General features: G+C 37.0%; 2 protein-coding genes across 5 annotated transcripts in view; one reads left to right on the top strand and one right to left on the bottom strand.

Annotated features, from left to right (window-relative positions):
* Positions 1 to 7,302, top strand: part of LOC143853359 (Carbohydrate-binding-like fold) — a 57,569-nt gene extending 50,267 nt beyond the window's left edge. For both annotated transcript variants that reach the window (XM_077363110.1, XM_077363109.1), the window contains exons 23-27: positions 15 to 106; positions 4,233 to 4,461; positions 5,212 to 5,568; positions 6,767 to 6,840; positions 6,941 to 7,302. In XM_077363110.1, the coding sequence (XP_077219225.1) occupies positions 15 to 106; positions 4,233 to 4,461; positions 5,212 to 5,568; positions 6,767 to 6,840; positions 6,941 to 7,049 (861 nt within the window). In that variant the 3' untranslated portion in view covers positions 7,050 to 7,302. The remainder of the gene's footprint in view (positions 1 to 14; positions 107 to 4,232; positions 4,462 to 5,211; positions 5,569 to 6,766; positions 6,841 to 6,940) is intronic.
* A 1,212-nt stretch (positions 7,303 to 8,514) lies between these two features.
* IREG3 (iron-regulated protein 3) lies at positions 8,515 to 16,084 on the bottom strand. Of its 3 annotated transcripts, XM_077362868.1 has the most exons (16): positions 15,700 to 16,084; positions 14,741 to 14,939; positions 14,495 to 14,558; positions 14,175 to 14,299; positions 14,000 to 14,089; positions 13,715 to 13,894; positions 13,546 to 13,620; positions 12,571 to 12,672; positions 12,244 to 12,364; positions 12,013 to 12,159; positions 10,523 to 10,629; positions 10,324 to 10,437; positions 9,888 to 10,189; positions 9,152 to 9,299; positions 8,909 to 9,070; positions 8,515 to 8,791 (listed from the first exon to the last, which is right to left on the bottom strand). In XM_077362868.1, the coding sequence occupies exons 1-13, from the start codon at positions 15,819 to 15,821 to the stop codon at positions 9,896 to 9,898; spliced, it is 1,740 nt and encodes a 579-aa protein (XP_077218983.1). In that variant the 5' UTR covers positions 15,822 to 16,084; the 3' UTR covers positions 8,515 to 8,791; positions 8,909 to 9,070; positions 9,152 to 9,299; positions 9,888 to 9,895. The 3 variants fall into 3 exon arrangements, with proteins under 3 accessions (XP_077218983.1, XP_077218982.1, XP_077218984.1); XM_077362867.1 differs by having other exon boundaries at positions 8,515 to 9,070; XM_077362869.1 differs by having other exon boundaries at positions 8,515 to 9,070; positions 9,152 to 9,295.
* Positions 16,085 to 17,353: the final 1,269 nt, after the last annotated feature.

The following is a 17,353-nucleotide window of genomic DNA, read 5'->3' as shown; positions in this document are numbered from 1 at the left end:
TCTTTATTTTTTAGGAGTATTCATTTTCACCTCCAGCACAGGCAATAGAACTTGGTTCTGGTGAGTCTAAAGAGGTCATTTTTCATGCGACCCGCGTTGCTTACAGGTTTGTCTCCAGCTGCTATTATTCAAGATTTTGCGTTCTATCACACTGTTGTCATAACCAAGATACATTATATATTTCGTTTGTGATCACATAGCATCCCAGGTACATTATACATTTAGTTTCTGATCACATAGCACCTTTGTCTTATCTCTGATGATTGTCACCATCTTGTTGTTGGTTCTAAAATCCTATTAACAACTAACTTGCTGTTGTTTATAGACTATCTTGCATCTGGGTAAGCACAATATTTGTTATTTTTAATTATACAATATTCAAAGTTGAACTTCATCAAACGTAACTCAAAGTAGTTTTGACTTCCAAAGGAAATAAGCTCTAGATTTCCCTATGGTAATATATAAGCTTTCCATGGGGTTTGCCGACAACATTGAAGACCTAGTGACAGACGATGCCGTGCATGTTTGATAACTCAATCCATGCTGCATTTCATGTTTCAGTCGTATAAATATTTATACATAATACATGCACCACATTTCACATGCAATTCATATAAATATTTACGGTTCTGGTTTCAGTATTCATTTCGGTTTCGGTGTTGATGGAAATTGAAACATTTCGGTCGTTTGGTTTTGGCTTCGGTTTGGCTTCGGTGGAAATTTAAAACCATGAACTTGACAAGCACATCTTGACACCAAGATGTGTAAGACTTGTTGATTTATGGAGGCGTGTTGGTTGAATGCATTATATGGCTTAAGCTTATTGCAACAATCAGGAGTCATTGGCTCAAGGACACTCATTCGTCAAGTTGCCATCATGGAACACTTACAGTAACAACTGGAATAACCCGTGTCGGTTCTAGTTCATGTCATCCAAGTGGCCTTTAGGCAGCTTAGCAACTATCAGCTTATCGCTCAATCTTTGGTATACTAAAAAATTAAGGCACCATGACCATTTTAGAGGATCTGTGATACCTTGGAATGGGCCAGCTGACATGTCACGGATCCTTGCAAGGAATGTCGGTGTTGCTAGTTGCTGCTTAATGCATATCGTCAATTCCCACATCGACACGAATTTCTCAAGCGAACAGTGGGTAAGAAGAGGAATTTCGGAGACATTCCATCAACAGGAAACAGGGGAGGCATTCCATCAACTGTGGAGTCTAGGTTTCATATTCGCAGTAACTGGTTGGTTTTTCTGTAACAGTGTAGCAAAGATAAGAATGAATGGAAGTAACCATATTATTAGGTGTATTTTATAATGAACTTTAAGTATGGATGATATTGTATAACGTAATTTTTTAATATAATATCAGATGGATATCAGACTAGGATATCAAACTATGTATATGATATTAACTGGTTGTTCTACCTGTAACAGTGCCCAAAGACCAGAATGAATTGGAGTAACCATAATATTAGGTGTCTTTTATAATGGTCTTTGAGCATGGATGATATTGTATAACATAAAGTTTTAATATAGTATCAGATGGATATCAAACTCTTTATATGATACTGTTATGTTTTATGCATAAGGTCTAGGGATTTGCTAGCATCCATCGCAGAAGGCATTTCGCGGATGGTCTGTTGCATCTGACAGCAGCCACCTCTTGAATGAAGACAAAATCTGCTGCAAACTGAGCCTCTGTGGCTGCTGTCAGATGCAACAGACCATCCGCGAAATGCCTTCTGCGGTGGACGCTAGCAATTCCCTAAGGTCTAATATCTCCAAGACTTTGAAAATCGCAATATTTTGCATTTTTCCCAAAGTTGACAAAAATGATACGTTCTCGAGATTTCCCATTACTTGCAATAATATTGCGTTTTTTACCAGATAATATAACACTATTATCTCGATATTCTTGTGATATTTCCATTTATTTATGTTTGTCTAATGATCTTTTATAGTACCTTTATTTATTTGGTTTATTTATCTTTTTTTTTTTGTATTATTATTTACTTTGTTTTTTGTGATGTTTTTCTTTTTCAATAACATCATGAAGAAACTAATCCTACAGTATTTCTGCATGATATGTTTCAGTTTTAAAAAATGAGCTTTCCACAAGAGTTGCTAATAATCTCGTGATACTAATGCATGCCTATATTTTAAAGGGATAATGTCACGATATTATCCTGAAATTTTCCGAGAGATGCCCATTTATTTATGTTTATATTTTTTTTTTGAAATGTATTTATGTTTATATTTTAAATTTTTTTTCTTTCAAATTGCCATTATTTAGAGATTTAAAATAAAGTCAAATTTTTTTGTTACACAAATGTCTCTAGCTATTGATATTAGCACTACCATGTTTTGATAACAAGACAAACTCACCTTGTCTTTTCTTTTTTAATTGGCTGCTGAGAGTTTTTTGGGCATTGTAATAGCCTTTGACAGCTGGTTTACAAAATATAGATCTTGTAATATTTTACTAAAAGATTTCTGAATCATGAAACATGGTCCAAACTAAAGCATTAACAATGATTTAGAGGACATTGGATTTATCTATTGTTTAAAACAAGGTTTGCAAGATGACATGGCTCAACTAAAGAGCAATCATCTTTGTTGGTTGTTGCTAAAGATAGGATTGGCAAATCTAACTCATGGCATGACTATTCTGGATGGCACATTTGCTTGTTTGTATTTAATATGAAGATTTTTTGAAGAATACATCTGGGGATTAAAGGATAGCTTGAAGTCTGCCTTCAACATCAGATAAGAGAGGATGTGATGAAAAATGTTGTTTTTATCGTCCACAATGCATAGTCAATTTGAAAGCCATCAATTTTCTGTGATTCATGATGATTTGGAGCAACAGAATTCTGTTCCAGCCTTTGGTATTTTAGGATAAAAAAGTACACTTGGTTTAGTAATTGTAAGTGCCCACCATTTAGTGCTTTAAAGGTTTATGCTATCTATTTTTCTATTTATTTTGAAAGGACGAAATGGGGATGAAAGGACCCTTCTCATTCATCCGAATAGATATTCCTCAGTGGAGGTTTCACAGGCCATGAGTACATTATGTTGATAAGAATACAGTATCCCATAATAGAAAAGCAAGGGCATTAAAACAGTACAAAACATAAGCTCCTATTCAAGGGCTCAAGTTTTGAAGTTGATTCTTTGCTATCGTGGTGATACCTTCTCAATTATTGTATCATTGATTTTAGAGGTTCAAACTCCATATGCCTGTAGTTGAGTTGAGTTGAGTTGCTCCATATACCTGGACACAAAAAAAAAAAAGGTTTACGGTATCCCTTCTTTCATTGGAAGCTTATGGGCAAGAAACTTGTGTTTACTCAATTGAGCTTTCTTAGGAATATCATTAGATTTTTTCTTCGTAAAGTCCTGAATTGTGGCTCGACTTTTTTACTTTTGGTATACATCCTTCAAGGCTTTTTTTAGAATGTAAATATGGCCTGTTTTTAACTTTGGGATGAAACTTAGGATTATGCATGTATAACCTGTAGTTCCCAATCTCAACCCCATGTCAAATTGTCAATATGCCCTGTTTTAACTTTTGGATGAAACCTACGATTATGTTGTGTACAACCAATAGGTCCCAATCTCAACCCCATACCAGTCCTGTAGTTCCCAATCTCAACCCCATGTCAATATGCCCTGTTTTAACTTCTGGATGAAACTTATGTTATGTATAACCTGTAGGTTCTAATCTCAGCCCCATGTCAGTATCTCTGTTCAAACTTTGAAACCTTGGATTATGTTCGCGACTAGCTCCAGGATCTGAAGCTAGCTCTAGTAAACATGTTAAATGCGGCTAAGAACAGAATGTTCTAATTTCTTCAATGAATTTTTGCATCTAAATTAACATTAATTATATAAGTAAGAAATGCCCCATAGTTAAAATTGTTGTCTAAAATTTAGTTATCCTTTGTTTGCTTGTTCCACTACTCTATTAATTTCCTAGTCAACATGTATTAAGAGAACCAACAGTATGTGTCTACTTTGTCTTTAACATGACCTATTGATGCTCGATTTTGAGTTTTTATTCTCCTTCTAGGGTTCAGCTGCTTTTGTCTTTGTTTAGCAAGGCACTAGGGTGAAGTTTGTTCTAACCAAAAGGCTTTCGTGACTGTTCTCTTTCTGTCCATTTTTCCACTCTGGATTGTCAGATCGGGTGCTGTTCAATGCTAAAATGGTCAATTTTTTTCAGTGCCATGGGTACAGTATCACTACTCTCCGGCCAGCCAAAGGAAGGCATTTTTGTGGAAGCCCGATCTGAGTCAAAAGGCTATTATGAGGAAACTACAACGGATTCTTCCGGCAATTTTCGTCTGAGGGGACTTCTCCCTGATACAACCTATTTAGTCAAAGTAGTGGCAAAGGAAGATCTTGGAAGCATAAGAATTGAACGTGCTTCTCCAGAATTTGTTGCTATTGAGGTGATCTTTTTACTAGTAACTCCTCAATTCCTCATTCCATGTAGCACAAGAATTGTGGTTATGCATAATTGAAGGGGTACATATTTCTCTGGTAGCTTATTGACAAATCCTGATTGCATACCAAAATTCACAGAGGCAGTTCTATATTTGGAACTGTAAATCTCCATTTAATTTTGAGGTCATGGATCAAAAAGCTCTGTATCCATAAAGTGTTTGTACTGACCATAAAAATCATTTTAATGGGAACTATCCATCAACTGAACCAACCATCTATTTTTTCGAAAAATGAGTAGTCACTAGTCAGGTTAAATCTCTGATTCTTATCAACGGAACCAACCATCTATATTGGTGAAGTTGCTAAAACAGAGGAAATATTATTTTGATTCTTATTACTACTTGTGAGGTACCTTGCAAATTGAAGCTTGGCCCTTCATTACAAAGGTGGCTCTGTTTGCTACTTGGCTCCACTGACATTCAGTTTATATCTAGAATCCTGATGAATAAGAAGTTTTCGAGACAGAGGCCTTAAAAAGGATCATGGTTATGTTAGTTTCTATTTCCTTTTTCTTTTTATTATATGATCCTATTTATCAAGTTCGCTGGATGCATATCTTTGTAACTTTTACCCACAAAATGATTTCGTCTGGTACTACCAAGTTTACCATTCTTGTGGTCTTTGATTTTAGGCGTAACTATAGAACATCAGATAAATATGTGCACTGATAGAATGCTTTATTTTTTATTTTGTAGGTTGGAATGAAGGATATAAAGGGCTTAGATTTTGTGGTATTTGAAGAGCCAGAGGTGACTATCTTGAGTGGTCATGTGGAAGGAATTGGTCTTGAAAAATTGCAGCCACATCTCTCAGTGGAAGTCAAGTTGGCAAGTGATCCATCCAAAATCGTATCAGTATTCCCGTTGCCGCTTTCCTACTACTTCCAGATACGGGACCTGCCCAAGGTTAAACACCTTGTAAAGCTTCACTCTGGTCTCCCGTCAAGCATCCACAAGTTTGAATCTGAAATCATCGAAGTCGACTTAGAAAGACAATCCCAAATCCATGTGGGTCCACTCAGATTCAAAGTTGAAGATCATCATCACAAACAGGTATGCCCATCCCCCTTGGTTTAACATACACGGTCTTTTCTAACATGCTATGTCACAAATATCCTTCTCAGGAATTTCTAGGTAGGGAAAATCTTGGGATATATTATTTATTTATTATTATTTCGGGTTTATCACTAGAAAAAATGATAAAATAAAATTATGAAAAATATATAAAAATTAAGAAAAATATATAAAATTAAAAATAGGGAATTGTTATCAGCACTACTGTATTTTTTGATGATCGCACTCCTCACTTTATTAAAAGTACGGTATGTCCCGCACCATAGGATGATCCAAACCGTCCCATTAGATGGGCCACAGCCTAAATAGGGTCGTGCCCCAAAAATTATTTCCTTAGGTTGATCATAACCCTCTTATCTATAGAGAGTTAGGATCAACCCTCTAACATTCAGTCCCTCTGTAGATCGGAGGGTTAGGATTAACCTATGGAAATGATTTTTGGGGCACACCCTATTTTGGCTGTGGCCTATTCATGGTTTTAAATTTCGACCGAAATGCGAAATTTTGGATTTCGGTGGAGACCGACACCGAAACGGTCATTTATTTCGGCCGAAATTTCGGAATTTCGTTTTTTCTGAGATTTCACACAAAATACCAGTTTTTTTTATTTTATTTTAATATTATACCGAAATTTCGGCTGAAATTTAATATTGAATAAAATACCATTTTCTTTGTGGTACCGGATTTCGACCTATAAATTTTAAATTTCAGGGTCCGAAAACGGTACTGAAACCGAAATTTTAAACCTTGGGCCTATCTAATGGACGGTTTGGATCATCCTATGGTGAGGACCATACCGTACTTTTAATAAAATGAGGAGTGCAATCATCAAAATACAGTAGTGCTGATAACATTTCCCAAAAAATATCGTGATATTATAACGGTAAATGAAAATATCGTTATATTTAAAAAATATAACGATATTTTCTCGAAATTATTTCGGGATTTTGTCGTTTTATCAAAATATCGCAATAAAATCGCTATATTTTGAAAATATCAGAGATATTTGTTACATAACATAAACAAGTTGGCCGTGGCACTTCATCTGGATCATGGCCATATGAGCTGTTGGGTGCATTAGATTATCTATCCTCATTTAACCACTAACATGGAATGGTGCGCTTTATTCTTGAGGACAAATTAAAATACTAAGATCCGCGTGTTTCATATTAAGCAGGAATTAACACCGGCACCAGTATTTCCTCTCATTATCGGAGTTTCTGTCATTGCACTTTTTATCAGTATGCCGAGGTGATTAAAGACGGAAAACCCTTGATTATTCTCTGTTATACAAAACCAACATTTGAGATAAACCAGTTGATGATTTTTTTCTTTAATTATTCCTCTGCAGGTTAAAGGATTTATACCAATCGACCATTGGAATGACCCCTTTAGGATCTACTCCAGCAACGACAAAGAAAGAAGTTCGAAAGCCAATAATGAGGAAGAGGACTTACTGAAAAACTGTTAAGTCAGTATTGGGGTGCTTATGTGTTGTGATAATTATTCTTCAAATCCTCATTTGTCTTCACTAATTTTGATCGATAACAAGGTTACAAGGATTAGGGTGACTACTTGAGGGGATTTGTACATTTCAACTTGTGATTTATTTTATGCTTTCCATGTTGAAAGCAAAAAAATGTTAATCCTAAGGAAGATTTGTAGTGCAAGGGCCTGCTGGCCCTTATTGAGGCATTACCTTTTTCCTGCTTACACGAATATGGTAAAGTTAGCATCCATTACCCTTTGGAATTGGAGAACTGTTTTGTAGATGGGTTCAAGGTAAATTGCAATGATTCAGTTCCCTTACTGAAATTTAGCTAGCCGCCTCCTTGAGATCCATTTTTAGTGCATAGTCGTCAACAAACGGCTGGAAAAACAGTGGTGAACTGTGAGAACAAGAGATAAGGGGATGAAGTTGTAGAGCCCATTAACCATCTGTAGGTGGACTACCCTGTAGCTGTCTGGCCTGTTGGGAGACAGAAATGCAGCACCGTAGAGGAGCACCAGGAGAGTAAATCGATACTATGATTCTTAAAATGGGTAATCCTTAATCTTAACTGATAATGCGGTTGTGGTATTAAAAAAAGCAGTGATGGGAGAGTGCATTTATCATTTTGGAAGGAGAAAATGAGATTGAGAAATTATCAAGGAATGGATTATACATGGGGATTATATATGGTATGTTATGCAAGTATTGAGGGACGAGAAGACTGGTTAGAGAAGTGTATACTAAGGCCTTGTTTGTTTTGGATTTTGAGAACTGATTGTGAGTCCAGAACTGATCATTGGCCACCAATTTACTTTTAATTTTGTTCTCAATAATCAGCTTTGGGCTCACAATCAGTTCTCAAAATCTAAAACAAAGAGGGCCTAATTGTAGCCTCCTTGATGTTTGATGTTGAATAGAAGTACTTTTTTGCCTTTTTCAATGGGAAAAGAAAGACTTGTACTTGTGCTCCGGGTACTAGACAGGAATACTTGCAGAAACCTGTGTGTGTGTGTGTGTGAGAGAGAGAGAGAGAGAGAGAGAGAGAGAGTGTGTAATCATTAGGCTGCTCTTTGTGCTATTCTTGGAGAAAAGAATTGAAGAATTACTTTCAGCCTGTTTCTTCAATCCTGATTCCAAAGCGGCTAAAACTGCTGAATTCTTGAAGCATCCCTCCAACCAATTATGTTCCACCCCATTCGCATGCTCGAATGAGAAGGTTTATGATTTTTGGAATGGAAAGAATAGGAACAGTTTGTGACGGGACTGTAAGTTCCAAGACGAATAGTCAATTCTAATATTCTATGCTACAGAAAATTGTAAATCATAAATTTCCAAGAATCCATGAAATAAATTAGATGGTTTCTTCTCAAAAACGGTACGAGGGTATTAAAAGTTCTTGAGGCTGCGAAAACCAATGGCAATAAATTGGAATGGAGCTCGAAAAAATATTATTATTAAAGGAGGATCAATTAAAAACTTCTCAATACCACTTCAGAGAACTGCAAGTAGCCTTCTCACAATCAACATTACTGTACTCCTCATGGCTTCACCATGAATGTCACGGTGTGGCGTCACTTTGGCCATTCATCACTAGAACCATATGAATTTCTAAAGAGCCATGTAATTTAAGAATCGCATTGACACCCGTGTTTTTCGATAACAAAACCAACTAATGACAGACCATCGCTTCATATTAAGATAACCGCATTCCTGTATGGCGAAGAAAGTAAAGCTTGAAATAGTTGGAAAAGAATAACAAATGAATCTATCAATTACCAAAAGAATTGGCTTGGCTTTTCGAAACAGATAAAATGATTGGCGCAGTACCAAGAACACTGAGATCATATCTTCAGGCACATTGCGTGGTGGTAGTATACAACAATCCTGTGTTTGAGTCAGTTGAGCAGGGTGCATATATGTACTGATACATCGCAGAACTGAAACCAAATGGATCTGCGAGCTCATCTTTCCCTCCATGACAGAACTTGCCTAAAGAAAATAAGTAAACAATATATAAACTATTATATCCTAAGCCGTGGCAAAGAACAAGCAACCATTGGCGTGACATACCTTGGGCATAACATGCTGGTGTTCTCAAAGTAAACTGGTCAGTCAAAAAGTCATGCATAATCACCATGGCATTGGCAGTCATCACAAGTTCGCCACTACAAGAAGAATGAGAGCACTCTCTCTTATGGTGAATTGAATCCACAACTACCTGTTCGCAATTTGAAGATGACATAGTAACAGGATTGAAGAAATTATGAATATATGCTACAAAAAGTATTTTGAAATATAAAGTGGTGCTTAATTTATGGGAAAAGAGAAGCAATGTATAGATTTTGAAGACTTCCTAATAACTGCATGTCCACGTGAACAATGAGATAATCTGATTTTATTCAAAGATAGTTTTGTAAAACCTGATGACTTTTTGTAAGTAAATGGAAAATATGCATTCACTCTATAATCAAGTTTTTACTTTGAGCAAACTGGCATTTTACATTTGGGCCTCTTTAATGATTTAGATGTTTGGCACTTTCTTGTATTAGACAAATTTCCTGAAGGGCAAGACTTTTGTAAAGCACAGCAAAGATAGATGACTTGCTCAACAACAGAGTAAAGCATTTGACTACTTCATAAGAACGGGCACTGTGCTCCGTTTTTGAAACCTTGAGGCTTCTAGATAACTTCATGTAAAATTGAAGTTATTTATCAAAATCACAGATAGAAGTATGAAACTTCTGAAAAACGGTTATACACAAACAACAAAAGCTCTGACTACTAGGGGAGTGAGTAGAGTGTGTACCCAGAAGATCAAAATTGAAGATAAAAGGAAAAGAGCTTTCTCTGTTCATCTGTCGGATTCGCCAACCATCGGCAAAACATCCATGCTGCTCCAACAACTGAGGAGACAGAGAGAATGGCTAGAAATCCAAAATGTGAAACATCATTTGCAATAATAGCCACACCCAACATCACAAACTCAGCAAGGCTTGCCATTGAAACCTCTGTTGTCCCAATCAGATTTGCTTTGGTAGATGGAATCCCACTCTGAAGAATCTGTGTCCCGATAACATCATATGACATATGACCCAACCTTGACAATACCTGTAAACATGAGACCGAAAAGCCCAACTCCTTGTGAAACTCTGTGCAAGAGATGCTTCTAAACTCAGTGCATCGTCTGAAAATAAATGGATAAACAGGTTTTTTTTATCAATAATGAGAAGGTTGATGCTTACAATTAAAAAGAGGAAGAAAAGAAGTGGCGTTTGCTGAGAAAGTGAGCCACTCCAGTATACAGCAACAGCAATTGTGAGGAGTGAAGCCTGGAGTATCAATCCAGCTGCTCCTGCCTAGTACAGTCAAGGTGTACTTAGAATTAGCATTTCAATAAGTGATTGCAAAGGAACTCAGAAATCATACAAGACAGAACCTGACCTTTAGAATGCCAAGCCGCTTGACAAGGTTTGCAGAAACAAATGTTGCAGCGACACCCATGAAAGCACATAATCCACTAAATCCACCAATGATAGATGGGTTCAAACCTGTTAACATCAAGGGCACGAAATCTTCTAAGATTCTAGATCTGAATTCCAATATAGCTGAGATGGAGGGCTACAATAAAGACAGCATATAATAGCTGGAGTGTTAAAGGGTCCATACCAAAAACAACAAAAAAGAACTACAAACTTTTTCTAGGAAGGTCTTATCTCGCCTGATAGGCTAATACTGTGGAGATGGGTAATATAATTTTCTATACTAGATTCACATTTCTTCCACTGAATTTACACGTAGAAAAAGAAGAAACCACAAATCTAATTCAAAAGAGGCAATCCTCTAAAGCAGTATGGAACATGAATTTTCATTAAAAAGGTCAGGAGGCGAGAATTTCTATAGTTAAGTTACCTAGCTATTTAATGATGGGCATGCCGACTTATGATACATGGATACTTGTGTAGGCCCAACGAATTGTGTCCGACATGATACAATACTGACAGCCCAACGTATCGTGTCCAACATTATACAAAATTGACAGTCGCGCTAGATACCTAATGTATATTTAATATTCAAAAAAAAAAAAAAACACTAACGGATACTTATGTTGGTCAAAACAACTATCATTTTTCAAATATATGTCTCTATTCAAATTAATATCATGATTTTTGCTTACTAATGTTGCATATTTGCAATTGTAACTTTGAGTATATGTCTCATAGGTTATTTTATTATTTTTTCCGACATTAAATTTAGTTAAGTTTTTATGCAATTTTACCTACGCCATGTCTACTGTTTTATCTCATAGTATAAGACACTTATATCAGTATCTGTATTCTAAATTTTGAAAAGTGCCAAGCAGTGTTCAAAAACTCCTTGACTCAGCAAGGAACTCGCCCGAGTCGACTCCTTTTTACTACATCCGCGTTTTGCCCTATAGAGTCAATAAACTCCTTTGACTCTTCTGAGTTATGACCGTGTCAACTGCGTCAACCGCGTTCTTGGCCGCGTCTGGGCCGAGTCGATAAGGATTTTTCTTACCGTGTTCCGCGTCACATCCCCATTTTTAAACACTGGTGCCAAGTCTTGTCTCCGTATCAGTATCCGTATGTGTGTCATAGATGCAGACATCCATAATCTCGAAGTGATCAAGCAATACAGTTGCTCTTTTTTATTTTTTTGGATGTTAAGCAATACAGTTGCTTTTAGAGGATGATCAAATCACCAAGTTACAAAAACTTTCTAAATTTACATGGAATAAATGGATTATAACCCAGCACGAGAATGTTAAGCAATACAGTTGCTTTTTTATTAATGAAGTTGTTATTTTTTTCCTCACAAAAATAACAAGCCAATGATACTGGAGCTTAATTTCATCAAAGCGTGATCAGATGCAAAATACCAGCCAAAAATATCAAAAGTTTGAAGCGTACCACGCTGCGTTAAGAATGCCGTCATTAGGCCACCCGGAGTAAGAACCACATTGAAATAAAGAAGCACATATGCTAGGCTTGCAGGCAGAACAGGCTGCTGTTTGTATTCCATCCAACCATACTTGATATCATCTATACTTTTTTGCACTGGATATTACGAAGATAATATTAGAAATATAATATAGGAAAAAATAAGCACTTCCTAAATAAATACAGATAAATAAGTTTCACCTAAATTCCATGCATTCAGCTGAGGGAGGCTGCCTCTGAAAGGTTTATCAGAGGTTGGAGGGAATGTACAACGATCAAGAACCCCAGGAGAGAGTATGTTGGTTAAGCAAACCAGAACAACCTGTAAAGACGGAATGGGACTCATGAAGAAATTGGGACTATTACATTTCCCTTTAGGCACTGTTTCTTTCGATGTAAAATGGGTGTAAAACAAATTTTAAACTCATTTTTAAGTTAAAAAATGGGCTTAAAATTTGTTTTACGCCCATTTTACGTCCAAAAAAAAGGAACCTTAAGAACAACAGGAAAGTGTAGAAAATAAATTACCACAACAGGCAGCGTACATATCATCAGACCAGCAGCAAGCTTCAAGCAGGTAACAGGATCATACTTGGACAGAAGGATGCCAAAGAGTGACGCTCCAGCTATCTGAGGCCAGAAAAGCACAAAATACTTGAAGAAACTACAGATGTGAGAAACTGGATATAATAGAACATATTGCAACTGGTTTTGAAAAGAAAAATATAACCCAAATGAAAAATCAAGTAACAAACTACTATGAAAAGAAAAAAAAATGATGTGGTTGGACTAAGTTTTCCTAAGACTGCATAACCTATAACCTTCAAGCAGTATTGAGAAATTTTGTAACCTGAAGGAACATTCAATTCAGTTTTCAACTTAAAATACATACACATTGGAGGTTCTGAAAAAATTAACAAATCTAGCCACTGTGAATAGTTGGGAAATTATGAAACCAGGGAATTTCTGACATCCTCAAACATTGACAGCAATTTCATAAATAAAACAAATGAGGTAGACTAGCAAGATGATCTCAATGAACGAAAACCTCCATGACTCAGTGCCCATGTGGCATAAGTGCTTCTTATTGGGTCCTTTGAACTGATGGGCCATCAAAGGGCGACCAAGTGGATCCAGGTCCTACGTCGAACAGAGATCATTATACGATTGAAGCACATAAAAATCAACAGCTTAAAGACATCATAAGGGCGTCCCTTACATCATATCCTCGATCAAAGGTCTAGATTTATCATGGCCGGACTAGTGCTAGCCAACAATATCCATGGACCCGATCACCTTACACGTGGCAATGGGTCTATGTCGTACAATGATTGTTTTCCTTAACAAAAACCAATGATCATTCAAAAAGTTTTCTCTAAAACGAATAGTAGCAACATTTCGTGAATGTGTGAGAAGTCATGCCACTCAAAATCAGAGCAAGAGTGTCACTAGAAAGTTGAATCATGCAGGGTGTAACTATTACATATAGTAGTGAACTTGTACCTCACAGAGCAGATCAATGCGACAGAGCATAGCATTAGCTCTGGCCAGTGCAATCGGCCTATTTGTGCCAGCCAACTGTATATACAATTACAAAATCATGTTAGGAGGAAACCATCAATACATCCTGTAGAAAACAAGGATGTTACCCAAAAAAAAAAAACTGCATTACCAGCACAACCCAATCTCGCTCCAGGGCAACCCCCAATGCCAAGCCAGCAAGCCTCTCTATGGCCCCCGCTAACACTAGAACAACAAACCAAGGTTGGAGAAGCACAGATGAGGCAGAAGTAGGGGGAACACTATAAAGTGCATGAATGATCATTGCTGCAGATAACAACTGAGCCGCTGCCTGGCAGAAATGAATGTATTTAAAAGCACCAATCGTCAGTGAAGAGCCGAACCCAACTACCTCTGGCCCTCAAAAAATATGTGAGATATAAGGAGAAAGTGTTACCTGGACTAAATTTAAACAATTATATGCAGGAATTCTGGGAAAGGAATCCATAAGATTGCCAACCAAAGGACCTCCAACAAAAACGGCAAGCTGTACATCATGGAACCGGTCAAAGCTTCTTTTTGATGTTCACAGTCAAAACAACATACATGCACTATACAAATGTTTATTGTACCTTGGTGAAGAAACCAACAACAGCCACTGGCAAAAGGCTTGGATGAAGCAATGCAACAGCTGCAGGCCATGCGAAATTCCACAATTGTTCCACCAAATTCCCAGCTAAAGAACTAGCATACAAAGCTGAAAGAAAATAATTGTTTGGTTAGAAGACAGTTGTAACCAAAATGAATGCATCATAGAAATTGAAATGGTAAACTAAATAAGTACAAATGATTAGAACAGGCACAGATGATACGGGGTCCATTGAATCCGTGGAATGCATTATCACTTGATATTCTGGACTGCCATAATCTCAGAGGGAAAATTTGAACGTACCATACAAGCCTGCCGGATGAGCAGGAGTGGCTGCTAAAGCATCTTGTTCCTCTTCGGAGAGAACCTGAAAAAAAAAGTGAATTTCAGCACATGTAAGAGCAAACTTACTCTAGCCAATAAATCCCATTACAGAAAACTCATAACTGTATATGGATAGTAGCGTAGTCAAACAATATTTGATTCTTTAATAGGCATTATCCATGATATTAATGAAATGAGAAGAGAGATAACAGTTAAGGATCATACAGGCAATGCCGTAAATAAACTGTTCTCTAGAAAGGTATCTTCTGTCAGTAAATTGAATGGCTCAGTCTTCAGAATCTCCGACTCGAGATGAACAACTGGAATAGGAGGCAGATCATCTGTGACAACATCCTCCGTAGTTACTTTGTTAAAATCTACATCAGCATTTGTAATGGAACACCTAAATTTGAAATGAGCCGGCCTGGAACAATGCAGCATAGTTGTCAAATGTAGTGAATTACTTATCTAACCCATTTGGTTGCCAATCTTATCACAATAACATTGCAGTAATAGCTCATTCAGTAAGGCCCTGTTCGGATTGCAGGAATTTTCTGGAAAAGTTTGGAAAGGAAAAATATTTCTAATTTTTTTTTTTTAACACCTGAAAAAAGAGAAGTTGAACCAATCCTATTAAATTTTTATTTAGAGGGACCATCAATTTAAGATCATATCCATCCAAATTAACGAAAATATATCATCTCTCTAAATGGTGGAAAGAAAAAAAATTCCCCGACAAAAAAATTTCTGTCTGAAATGTTTTCTTGCAATAAAAAAACAGCCCTGAGGAATTGCATATGTACATACATGTGTGTATCTCAAGAAGAAATCAGTTTCTCCATACGTATAATTCAAAAATGCAATACCCATGAACAATGCAAAAGGCAAAATTTATAAGAGATTGGTGTTGGGGGCATATAACCAAACTCGCAATTAGGGTTCAATTTGGGGCTTTTAAGATTTCAATCTATGTGAAAATTGCAATCTAGAAAGGCCCAACTTGCAGCCAGAGTGATGTGTGTTCATATGTACAACTAAATTTCAAATTTGGGCCTTTTCATATATCAATTTATGTGAGAACTGCAATCTAAAAAAACCCAAATTGTACCCAGATTACAATCTGGGTGGTTTAAAATTCAATCAGATGAAATAAAAAAGTGGGTCTAGAAGAGTTTTATAATCACCTGAGAATGGAGGCCGCGGGCGAGGGTTTCAACCATCTGCGAGTAGAAACGCTAGAATTTGGACGAAAGGAGAGGGAAATGAGAGATGGAGAAGGAGGGTGAGAGACAATAACCAACCCCATGGATGCTTCAAGAAGCTCAACCTGGGATTAAGAGACCTGTTTTCTTGCCTATTCATTCATGCAGTAACGAGACTTATGGCAAGAAGTACAGAATGGGTTATTCTATCTGTACAAATACAATGAAGAAATGAAAAAATTAGGGTTTTATCGATAGTGAAAAGAGGGTTTTGGGGCACTACTTATCCGACTCCAAGCTCGCAGGATAAAGGGGAGAAATGGATTGCATTTCGTGTTTTGTTTTTGATCTTGGCCTTTCAGCGGGCGTTAAGACTTAGGGAAATGATATTGTGAGATGATTTTATGATTTATCTAAGAGTTTCTAATGAGACGCGTTTGTTGGGCCCACCCAAATTATGTCAGCAAGATCCAGACCGTTCATTCATGCCATAGCATCGATCTGAAAAATCAAAACTTGGTGTTGAGTCTGTAGTCAGAACAATTTATTATTGGATCTAAGAGGGTTAGGATCATCCTATGGAGGTGATTCATGTGGTGCACCCTATTTACTTTGTGACCAAACAAATGAACAGTCTGGGTCATCCTTTCATGTGGGCTCATAGTACTTTTTGCAAATATATGAAACTCCATGCCCATACAACATAGAAAATCGGGATTTATTGGGATTTTCTTCAAAGTACAACTACAAACCTTCCTACTTTGGGAGGCTTGGAATTTGTTGAATCACTGGCCCCACCCATCAAACCATGATGTCTAGAAAGTGGGCTACACTACACTACATCACAGTAGGAGTTGTAAATTATGGGTTCCAGGCAATGCATGGGATAGGGGGAGAGGGTGATCCCCAACATGGTATAACAGCCACTCTCTGCTCCCCTGCACCAAATTCCTGGCTATGCCCCTGTTTGGCAGCTACGAAATATTTTTTTCTCCATGGTATCGCTTTTGAAAATAATTTCCAAGAAGATTGAGGAATTTTCAGAAAAAGTTCGGAAAGTAAAAAATATTTCTAAAATTTCCTACTTTCTTAAATCACGTAAAAGATAATTTGGACCGACCACCTTCAATTTTTAATAAGGGATTTGCTAGCGACTTTCATAGAAAGGCATTTCACTTCTGGCTGCTGTATGAGAGAGCAACCACATAAACTCACTTTTCAAAAGATTTTGTCTTATTCATTTTATTCATCTAAGGTGGTTGCTCTCACATGCAACAGCCAGCCACGAAATGCCTTTCTGCGAAATCGCTAGCAAATTTTTTTATAGTATCCCTCTAAATTAACTGTAATCATATTATCTACAGAAAAAGTTTGCTGTTAAAATTATTTTTCTTGCAATTCAAACAGGGTCTAAAGGGATTAGTTGGAGAACTCTAAGGCCCTGTCTGTTTAAGATTATGACAACAGTGGGGAGATGGGGCCCAATTTGAAGTAGGGCACTTTTCACTGTTTTTAGGGATTTCTCATGCTGGGTCCCTGCTTTCTCTGTGAGTGACCTCTCAAGTCTCTCCCCCACCCTCCTTCTCCTCATTTACAATTGGGCTCACTAAGTGTTTTGTCCTGCATCCACATTCCA

This window comes from Tasmannia lanceolata, unplaced genomic scaffold (assembly GCF_043159265.1).
Source record: "Tasmannia lanceolata isolate RefF3 unplaced genomic scaffold, GAP_Taslan_0.1 ptg000019l, whole genome shotgun sequence".
Taxonomy (NCBI): domain Eukaryota; kingdom Viridiplantae; phylum Streptophyta; class Magnoliopsida; order Canellales; family Winteraceae; genus Tasmannia; species Tasmannia lanceolata.
The sequence above is the reverse complement of the archived record's forward strand: the minus strand, read 5'-3'. Positions and strand labels throughout refer to the sequence as shown.

Excerpts from the sequence above, each read along its gene's own strand:
- IREG3 (XM_077362867.1), bottom strand. The coding sequence starts at position 15,821 with ATGGGGTTGGTTATTGTCTCTCACCCTCCTTCTCCATCTCTCATTTCC. Across the intron at positions 14,940-15,699 it reads CCCGCGGCCTCCATTCTCAG|GCCGGCTCATTTCAAATTTA; the intron begins GTGATTATAAAA and ends GCATTGTTCCAG. Across the intron at positions 14,559-14,740 it reads GTTTATTTACGGCATTGCCT|GTTCTCTCCGAAGAGGAACA; the intron begins GTATGATCCTTA and ends TTTTTTTTTCAG.